Source organism: Atta cephalotes (genome assembly GCF_000143395.1).
Source record: "Atta cephalotes unplaced genomic scaffold scaffold00003, whole genome shotgun sequence".
NCBI lineage: Eukaryota > Metazoa > Arthropoda > Insecta > Hymenoptera > Formicidae > Atta > Atta cephalotes.
The window spans coordinates 2,753,167-2,764,203 of NW_012130067.1; the positions used below are offsets into that span (position 1 = coordinate 2,753,167).

An 11,037-nucleotide genomic window follows, 5' to 3' on the forward strand; every position below is an offset into this window, starting at 1 on the left:
TATATATATATATATATATATATTTATCATTTTAATTTTATCTTATATTGTTATATTGTTATATTTTTACATCTGAAATACTTCGATGAGAGAATATTTCGCTAAATGTATTGTATCTAAAGAGAGAAAAACATACCCTATGTGTATATATATATATATATATATATATGTAGTGCTTGGAAACTTTCAGTCACGATTATAATTAATCCGAATATGTGTCGGATTTTACTGGGAGGACTGATATGAGCTTTGTACGCAAATTTCGCCGTTGTCCGCTGAGATTGACTAAATTCGCAGTAAGCGGATCAACGTGTTCGTTTGCTGCTGTCTCACGACCTAAATAGGACTATTAATAATAAGTAATCAACAATCGTATTCATTTGGTTGCAATCACTGTTATGAAAGTCGCATTAAAATTTTATTACAATACTTGTCAACCGGAAAATTAAGATTACTAATATTCTAATCATGATTTAAAAAAGAGATGAGTTTGCTACACAAAATAAATATTTTTAAAGTCAAGTGAGTTTTCAGATTAAGGTAATTATTTGATAGAAATTCATGTTTCACTAATGCTGAAGCGTATGTAAGTTAAATTGGAGCTTAATTGCATACGTCAAAAGTGACATCTTAATTACAAGTTTGATCACGCATCTTTGTTCTTCCATAAATGTCATATAAAAGATGTAAAGCATAAAATTCTCAGAGGAAAAATATAATAGAAGAGAAATAATTTTAATACTTAATTTAATTTATGTAATATATCAAATTTCTGTTATGTAATATATTAAATATATGTTCAGATTTTTTGTGATTAGTACACAAATTTTATGGATTTTTCGCGATCGCAGGGTGCGTGATTTAATCTATGAACCTTGATAGATTACGCGAAGCTAAATATCCAGATTTGTATTCTGAAAATAACTTGTCATAATATACTATAACGAGTTTTGTTAACTATTATCCGCGTCAAGCGAATTTGAAGGAAGTCTGCTTTTTTCCTATAAAAGAAGTTAAAAATTAAGATTCTCTGTTTAAATACGTAAATTTTTTATTTATTGAAATTACAATTAAATATCTCGATCAAGAGTTTCTAAAAGTCTCTTTTATATGATATTAAAACTCTCTGTCTTCTATACATTTCCAGATGACAAATCCCGTTTTTTATTATAAATTCTTTTACACATTTTGATTCAAATTTTTCGTGCGTTCTTTCTAAATCTTGAATTATTTTGTGACATAACGGTATTAAAGATAAAGCTTTCTCTTGTACGGATACAAAGCGAGAAGTTGAGCTGCAAGCATCACCGAAATTACGCAGACCACCACCCGTGTTCTTCCAGTATCTTGCGTAATAAATCCGCGTCGGCCGGACCGCAGCGGATCCGGCAGCGTCGTTAAAGTCGGAGCCGCGGTTGGAAGAGGCCGCTGCCGCTGCTAGCGGTCGACCGCCTCGAAATGTTGATGCTAAATAAAACTCCTAGCTGCTTGGGCCGATGCCATACGCTCTAATTTCCGCGAAAGCACGGCCGGCTGTGGACGTGGTGGCCCGGGGTCTGCCACGTCGGAGGACGATCAGCGCGACAGATCACCGATAGATTTTACGAATTCTTCGTGATAGCGAAACAAGAAGTGAAGAACTCGAAGAAGGTGGAGAAGCCGCAGGTAAAAAGACGCGTAGCTGTTCATTTTCAACGGTTTTTTGGAAAGGAAAATCATTCTTCCATCAAGCAATAGACTTTAATCAACGACAGACAGTGGATCGAACTTTACGAATAACGTCTAGTCCTCACCTCTTCCATGTAAAGGTTGCTCTGTCATGGCTATCGCCCTTCTGGGCAAGTGCGTCGCGCTGCTGACTCTCATCGTACTGCTCTACGCCACCTGCTATGGCTTCCGAATACGTGACATTGTGCCACAGACGCACCATCCGACTGTCTGCGTCTCGACGCACGGTAAAATCTGTCCAACGGACAGAACGGTGACGACCGGAGGACTGATCTCGAAATGGCATGAGGGCATGGTGCCGCGGACCATCGCTGGTGACCGGAAACCACCTGCCGAACTAACGTCAGACATCGGAACGGGGAGAATTCGAATGGAGAAGATCACTGAACATCCGAGAGACAGGGGTATGACTAGACTTCCGAGAAGTTCCAGGATAGAAAGTGAGATAGATGACGATGAAGAGGAGGAAGAGGCAGTTGTAGAAGTAGAAAGCGTGGAGGAGGATGAGGAATCGGTGGGAGATTCCGAAAGAGATCAGGCGGATGAAAAGACAAATGATGAAGAAGAAGTATCTGAAGCTGAGGATCAGGATGCTAAAGATAAGGAAAAGAAAGTAAAAAAAAAGTTTTCTATTGATGACGATGACAAGAGTGATAATGATGATGAAGATGAAGAAGATGAAGAAGATGATGATGAAGATGAAGAAGATGGTGATGAAGATAAAGATGACGATAAAAACGATTATAACAAATCTTTCAAAAAAGACTCAAAGAAACAAATGAAAGAAATTAAAACCAAGATTGTTAAATCAATAAAATATGCTAAAAGTAAAGCTGATGATGACGACGACAAGGAAGAGGAAGATGATAAAAAAGAAAAAAAACAGTTAAGACAGATCAACAAAAAGTAATAGAATTACTTAAAAAGAAATTTAGTGCACCACATAAAAAAGAAGATGAAGGTGAAGATAAAGAATCTAATGTAAAAGAAATCACTCCAGCACTTAGAAAATTAGAGAAAGTGAGACTCGCTGATAAAGATAAAACAAGGACAACTATTTTACAAAGCAAACGCGATGTGGAAAAATCAAAACAAGGTGATAAAAAGCCAGCCGAAGTCGCGAAATCAGCGATGAAAGCAGACAGCGTAAAAAAGACCGAAAGCATAAAGAAAATTGAATCAGTCGAAAGTACGAAAGAATCCATCGACAGCACGAAGAAATCAGTCGAAAGTGCCAAGAAATTAACTGAAGGTATGAAAAAAGTTGAATTAGTTAAGGCTATTCCTAAGCCTAAGGCTGAGGTGCTTGAAACTGCAACGAAGGTAGACGAAAAATCGAAGACACGAGTGAAATCGGAAACTTCAACACCTGCACCGAAAATTAAGGAGCAAATGAAACAACCGGAGAAAGCGGATGTCAAAAAAGTAACAGTGAAACCAACTTCGAAACCGTTGAAGGAAATTTCGCAAGCGGAGAGTGAGTATTATGTAAAAACGATTCGATACGAAAAGCGAGTTCATCCAACAATGTTTAGTGTTGTTATGTGAATAGGCATTGCATTAGTAGTATCTTAAATAATAATCTAAAAGATATAATATCCAACGGCCGTGTAATCTTTTATTCTTTAAGCTTCTTTTGCGCGTAGAAATTCTGCATTGCTTCTTTCTGAATGACTTTGAAGAGAAATTAAACAATTTTTCTCTTTAAATACAGTTCTTTTGGAAAATGATCTATTGAAGATCATATTTAAGTAATAATTAAATAATGGGCGATTGTATGAGAGAGTCGTAATACGTGCGTTATAATTTACAATTTTAACTTTCTTATATTTATTTACAAAATGGATGTTTAAGTTCCATTCGAGCCATCATTAGCAATGTCCAGGCAGTGAAATCCATTAATTGTAGCCGCAATAGAATCAGTTTCAGAATGCAGCAGAAAAAGCCTTTTAATTATCATACTTGAAGAGTTTAATTGTCAATTAGCTGTTAGATTAAATGAGCACCACTGAAAACTATGATTGCATGTTAAATATAATGTACGGATGTATCACAAAAGTAATGTATAATTATAAATTAAAAAATTGTTGACCAGATTGAACCAAGTACAGAAAAATAATAAAAGATTTTGGGACTAACTCTATTGCGGCTACTCTTTGCATCAATTAATGAATTTCACTTAGACATTGCTGTAGATAAAGATTCGAATGAAGCCAAAATGTCTGTTTTGTAAATCAATATAAGGAAATTAAAAACATAAATTGTAAATTGTAATACAAGCAGTATTATTGCTCTCAATCATCCGCTATTTAATTATTACTTATTGTTTTATCTTAAGAGTTTATTTTTATCTTTTTGTTTTTCAGTTTGTATTCCTATTTTTAAATAAAACAAATAAATATACAAAAAAATAAATAAATTATAGATACTGAGTCCGTGAAAAAATTTCGCGATTCATTATATGTAATCAGGTGATACTTTTTAGAGCAAGAAACGAAGCCGAAAACGAAGGAACATACAGATGCGTCTATTACATTGTCCGAAGTGAATGATGCAATTCTGCGTGTGCCGACTTTCGTGCCAAATTTTACGAATGTTGAAAATTCGGAATGTCAGCAACATGGCAAGATATTTCTGCGACAATTGAGAGGTTACAAGTTGTGGGCGCTCCAAAGTGAGTGAGTCGATTGACCAAAATAGCCGTTCATTCTATTTTCATCCAAAAAGTAAAGTTATCTGGAGATACGATAATGTTTCTGTTTGATTACTCCAATTAAAAAAAATGTCCAGCGCTAAAAAATGTTTCTAAAAAGGATATGTAGGCATAATAATTATTGAATTGTTAAAATTCTTTAATCAAAGTTTCCGATTTGTACAATCTAAATGTTCTGATCTTGAAAAAATGCATCAGTTTCATTGAACTAAAAATCTATCTTGTTTACAGTGTTAGATTCGAGCGCAAAGATTCCGTCAGGCTTGTTACGAGGAAACGTGAATCAGTTCGGGGATTACGATCAATGTTTGGGTGTGCTGGCGCATGTTAAAATGGACGAAAAGACGATAAGAATTCAAGGGAAATATTGTTTGGCAACTGTGGACCTGCATGCAACCCATTCAGATATGAGGCTGCCAGTCCATCTAATGCAGGCCCGCGCTTTTATACGAGGAAATATGCACGACGTAAGAGAAATGTTGCCAAAATTACATTAAATTAATATGAAAATTTCTATATTGTCTGTATTTCGTATGAAGGTTAAAGAAGATAGATAGGGATCTAAGAAATCTAAAAAATTAATTGTTTTTTTTTGTATTCGTTTTACAGTAAATTTAAGTAGAAAGTTTTAAAATAATATTTAAATTCAAACTTAAAAAAAATTAAACTTAAACGTAATTAATGTAATTACGTAAGTTGTATCTTTGAATTAGTAACTTTCCAACAATCTAATGTTTCAGCCAGGTCATTTTCTTCCAAAATTCACTTCATTTAATTGGGCGCTGTGTCTACCTGCGGCGTGTTCCGCTAAGGACGCTGAATATGCGTTAGAAAGTACCTTAAAGGATTACAATGGAACTGTTGGAATTAAATTTACGGTGAATGTCGATCCTAATATGTGTTATGTCAAGCAAAAGTCTCAGACCTATTCGAAAGAGACGATCGGTGTTTTGTACGTATCTTTTTATTATATCACGAAATAATGCAATTGATAAATGCATGTTGTTAATTTATTTTGTAGGTATTTTTACGCTATGATTATTTGTCTCGTTATTATAGCGACTGTGAGGGATTACTTCGTGGAGACGCGAGGGAAAGGTACGTGAGTCTCGATAAATGAATCTTTTACAAAACTGAAATTAAGTTCGCCGGAATATTTCAATACAGCTGCGATTATGGCATAATGCACGCATCTCCTTCGCAGGAAATTATTCTGAGAGGATAATCATGTCATTTTCCTTACGAAGGACGATTAAAGCTTTATTGAAGGAAGCGATGGATGCTGCGGATATTACGTGTATCTATGGAATAAGAACGTTGGCTATGATCATTCTTTATGTTGGCCATCAGCTTATGACAATTCCCCGAATACCGTTTAGCAACCGCATTTCTTTTACCGAGGTAAAATTGAATAGAGTCTTTATAATAGAATGTCCCGACATATCGCTTCATTAATTTTATTAATTTCTTTACTTAAACAGATCGCCAACAGTCCAGCCAGCTCTATTCTGCGAGTGGCGTTAGTTTACACGGACACGTTTCTGCTGTTAAGCGGTGTTCTCACCGCTTACAACATGGCGAAGGAACTGAAGATTCGTGGTGAAATTCGCTGGTTTTGCCGTTTTATTGCCAGATTTATCAGGTATTTTAATCCCAATGAGAAAGGAATCTTCAATAGTTGTTTCAGATCAAATGCAAGAAAAAAAATTTTATTGGCTGCATTCGGCAGAGAAAAACAATTTAGTGAACGCTCATTGATTCTTTATTACGATTAATTTCTACATTTATATTCAGCAAAGAACTAAACACAAGAATTAATCATATTAAACAATCAGAGCGTTCACTAAGCTATTTTTTCTGCTGAAGCCATTGATTATTCCATCACTGGCATGCTCTTCAGACTTTCACCGGCGTTGCTCGCGGTGGTCTTCTGGTACGCGTTCGTGATGGAACACATCGGCTCGGGTCCGCAATGGAACAGCATCATCATAGCGAACGCAGAGCTTTGCAAATACAATGCGTGGACAACTCTATTATATGTGCAAAATTTTTTTCCGTTTGAGGAGATGGTGAGTAGATAGCCCAGCAATGAATTGAAAAATATTTATAGATTGTGTCTATCATGGTTCGATCTTTACAGTGCGCCTCGCACACGCATCAGTTGGCCTTGGATATGCAACTGTCGCTCTTGGCGCCTATCTTAGTCTTTTTCTTACAATACAAACTTATCATCGGTATGCTCTTGATGGCCTTTCTCATCTTGTTATCTGCTACTCTTCGTTATATAGCGACAATAAACAATTATCTGTCTATTATCATCTATCATGGAATTTCGTGAGTACCTCTTAGGATCCTTCTTGAATCACTCTATATCGTATATGTAAACATTTACTCTCTAAAATCTGTGGAGTGGAATCTACTCTAAAGAGGGAAATCTCTTAAAAATTGATAATTGTGAGTTTTCCAACATTTTTCAACGCTTCAATTTTGTTGCCACTCTTTAGATTTCACTCCAAAGATTTTCTAAAATATAATATATACAAAATGTATACTATAAGATTTCGTATGCGATATTTTTCGAGAATAGAATATCTTATGCGGGAGTGAATAATGCAGACTGATGGTTTTTGATTGCAGATTAAAACGCCTTTACAAGACTGCTAATTTAACTTACGTGTTGCCGTTGCACAGAATAACGCCATATGTCTTCGGTGTCGGCCTCGGTGTGTTGTTGCATTACACCGGAAAGAACGTCAGGATTCACAGGGTATTCTCCCCTCACGTAATTATAATCGCGCGTGATCGTGGCACCGTTCTAATTTCAGGTGTTAGTGATCTTGGGTTGGTTGAGCGCGATAACCTTGGGCTCATGGTCGTTATTTTCACCCTGGCGTCAGGCCAAACGCGACTACGTGTACGACGCTGAAGAGGCTACTCACTATGCAGTAATCGGGCCGATACTATGGGCCGCGGCTCTATGCTGGTCAATATTTGCCTGCTTTACGGGGCACGGAGGTCTGTTGTAACGCTGCGGTAACAACAATCAAATAGGCGCGTAAATAGACAGGAGCACTAACGTAATAATCACTTCGTAGGCAGTGTTAATAGATTTCTCTCCAGCTATTGGTTTATGATCTTCAGCAGGATATCGTATGCTGTGTATCTAACGCAATTCGCAGTATTTTTTTATAACGTTGGGACCACGAGATTCTCCACGGAATTTCAACTTCATAGAGCAGTAAGTCATGCAGACGAAGTGAGAATATCTTTAAGCAGCGTTTTGAAACAGTGAATTTATTAAGCTTACATTTTCACATATTTAGCGCTAAATGTAACTGTTTTAATTATCATCTTCATGTGGTCATCTATCAATTTCTGTATAAAATATCTCTCAAAAGAAGAATCTCGTTATATATAAATGACTAGAAAAATAATTCAAACGCAAGTTTCAGAATCAGATAGTCGCGTTTATTTGATGTACGATAGAGACTATACGAATACATTATTCTTACGTTTGCAGATTGATCTTCTGGAAGTAGCGATAGTGATAGCCGCGTCAATCATTTTGACGTTACTTTTTGATCTTCCGATGCAGGAGATAAAGAACGTCATAATGGAAAGCACGGATGTGGCGCTCGAAGTTTCCGAAGAAAAAAAGACACTCGTGAGCGAGAATAAAAAGGCCGAAACCGCGATTGAGCAAGCAAACGTTTTCGAGAACGATGAAGTCACATTCACCGGGTGGGATCGACAGAAGGATATAGCGCACGGTGCAACCACTCTCGAGGCGCATGACACGGAAGAGGAAATAGATGTACCGACACTGAAGAAAATGAATGGAAAGCGATTGTCATTCATCGATCGTGATTCCGAAGAGATATCAAATAAAGATCGAGTCAAACAAGCGGCTAAAAAACCACTCAGAGAAACGGAGAGCTACACGGATCATAAGATAGGCATGAACAGACAGAAATATGCAACGAATGACTCTGAAGAAGAAGCTATCCAATTTCTCAGAAATCAACGACAGCATGACGAGGCTATAGCTCAGCGCAATAGACGTTCGTTATCCAGGACCAAAGAAAACAAGAAATTATCGTCAAGGGAGAGTGAAAGTGAGGAAGAACGCAGAAAAAAGATCGAGGATGATTCAAGACAATTTAAGAGATCTGAATCTAGAGGAAGAACGTCGACCAAGACGGATGATTATCGTTCTTGGGAATTCGTCGGAAAGGAAAGTTCAACTGTTAGAGAACAACACGAATCGAAACCACTTCTCGTAAGATCGGCGAGAAGAAGATTCTCTTCTGAGAGCGAGGAGGAATCACCAGCTCAAGAAAGAATGAAGCCGGTACGCGTTTCAAGTTCTGAAACAAAAACGAGTGATGAGGAGGAATGGGAACACGAATTAAGGATACGTAAGAAACAGTTTATGGAGAAATTGGCTATTCAACAGCGGGAATCATTGATTGAGGAGAGTGAGATCAGCGCGGAACCATTGAAACGTAGATCCTCTGCGGAAGGCAGGATAGCCTTATTAAGAGACGATATTTCAGGTGAGGATAACATGGACTCGTGGACCGTCAGCGTTGGCCCACGGATTGCGCTTCTTGAGTCTTCTCAGGAACCAAGTGAACCCGAGGAGGATGGTATGTACTTGCGACGTAGAGAATACCGTGAACAGGGACCACCATCGAGAGAAGAAAGCCTAAGCGAGGAAGAGAGCAGTCAGGATACTTCGAGAAGACAATCCTACACTAGCGATAGTCAGAAAACGTCTCTGGAAGAGGAAGACGTTAACAACTATAACTTTATCTTGACTAAGGGAAGCAAAAGAGAATCCCTACAAGATCTATCGCAATTGTCGCAAGAGGATTTGGTGAGTGCCGGATGGAACGTCGTAAAGAAAGAAGGCGATCTTTCCGTCAAACCAACTGGTTTATTCAAACGAGAATCCATTGTAAAGAGCCAGGCGAGTGAGGAAGATCCCGAATACCTCTTGCCAGAAAGGCCCAAGCTAGTCCAGCAAGAACGGGAACATCCGTTCAAGAAAGCCTGGCAGATGCAGAAATCTAGATCGGAGGAGGAAGGCTCTTCGGCGTACATTATAAAAGATTCCAAAGAGCAGCAATCCGAAACTAAGGCGAAGGAACCGTCGATCAAACGCGAGCTCAGTGGTGCGCAGTCCGAGGATAGCGAATCGTTCGCTGACGACGAATCAGTCGAACTCACCGTGATGCTGCGAGGTAGGAGTACTGACACGGAAGATGCAAGAACCAATTCAACGAGATCCGGAACGGATGAAACGGATTCGGTCTCGACAGAATGCAGTAGAGCTATGCGCGAGAGAGACCACAGGCAGAGCCCGAAATCTGAGACCGATGAAGATTCCGCGAAATTTAATTGGCCTGGTGAGGAAGAGGAGGAGGCACCGGAAAGTGAGATCTACAGAACTGGCCACAGAGGGAAGTCTGAGGAAGTGGACTGGGATTGGGAACGAGAGGAAACTTGACGAAAATGACTTTAGACGATTGTATAGAGTGACTATATCCTACCTTCAAATTCGGTTGAAGGCAAAGACGAAAGGAAATGATGATTATATCGCTCGAAGGATACGATTTACAAGAGCAATGATAAAGATGAAGAAATAATCAAAATTTATACATTAATCGTTATATAAGTTAATAAATTATAATGAAAATATTCTATATACGTCAGACAATTGTATACTCTTAATTTTTGTACGATACGCAAAAATTCAAAAAGCCCTAGACTAACTATATTACATAATTTCAATTTAAATAAATCAAGTACCGTCACTGATGGCGGTATCAAATTCGCTTATCTCTATATCATTTATAGGCCGCACGAAAGTCTGGAATCGGAATTAATTTGATTTAAATGATGACGTTTCATGGATCTTTTACGTGTATGTTTTTCGCGTGAAACGCGAAGGGCTGCATTAGCAGGTTAAAGAGAAGAAACGGCCTCAGCTGATATACTTTATGAGACAAAATCTCGTAAAGAGCTCGTGCGCGAGCGTATAATGTTCACCGTTAGCTCGGGCTCTGGTAGACGATCCTCGGCCGGACGCGTTATCCACGTGAGGTGATCTACGCTTGCGTTTATAGCGTTATGGGGATTACTTCCGTTCACCATACCTACGGATCTGCAGGTGGCGGCCGCCGCTCACGGCGGCGGCGGTTTTCATTGCTTTCACCCGACCGCCGCCGTGGCGGCGGTGGTTTGCCTCGTTTATGCCTGTCACACAGGACATGAAGGTAAACGAAGGCTTTATACCCTCTCGCGTAAACATATCCCCCGTAGTCCCGTACCTTGCACCGCATAAACTGATGAAAAGATCGGCGTGTTGCCGATCATATTTCATGCTTACGATCTGATCGCTTTATTTATGCCGCGGCTACATTGAGACTAATTACCAGTTTCCCTACCGGCCAACAACGTCGCGCCATGCTTGTCCAACACGCTTGGCCGTGACATCTCGCACAATTACTTAACCCTTTGTTTAGCGCGTTATTAAAGTGTCGGTACTGCTTTTCTGTGGCACACCTTGTTTCGTGAGTGTCCGTGAACGT

General features: G+C 38.6%; 1 protein-coding gene across 1 annotated transcript; it reads left to right on the forward strand.

Moving 5' to 3' along the window:
* Window positions 1-1,819: 1,819 nt before the first annotated feature.
* Window positions 1,820-9,953, forward strand: LOC105625502. Its single transcript, XM_012206829.1, is given in 14 exon segments — window positions 1,820-2,609; window positions 2,612-3,205; window positions 4,214-4,402; window positions 4,673-4,908; window positions 5,182-5,393; window positions 5,463-5,539; window positions 5,646-5,842; window positions 5,923-6,083; window positions 6,342-6,510; window positions 6,582-6,775; window positions 7,079-7,208; window positions 7,267-7,456; window positions 7,537-7,679; window positions 7,962-9,953. Coding segments are annotated over 14 exon segments (5,274 nt in total).
* The last annotated feature ends 1,084 nt before the right edge of the window (window positions 9,954-11,037 follow it).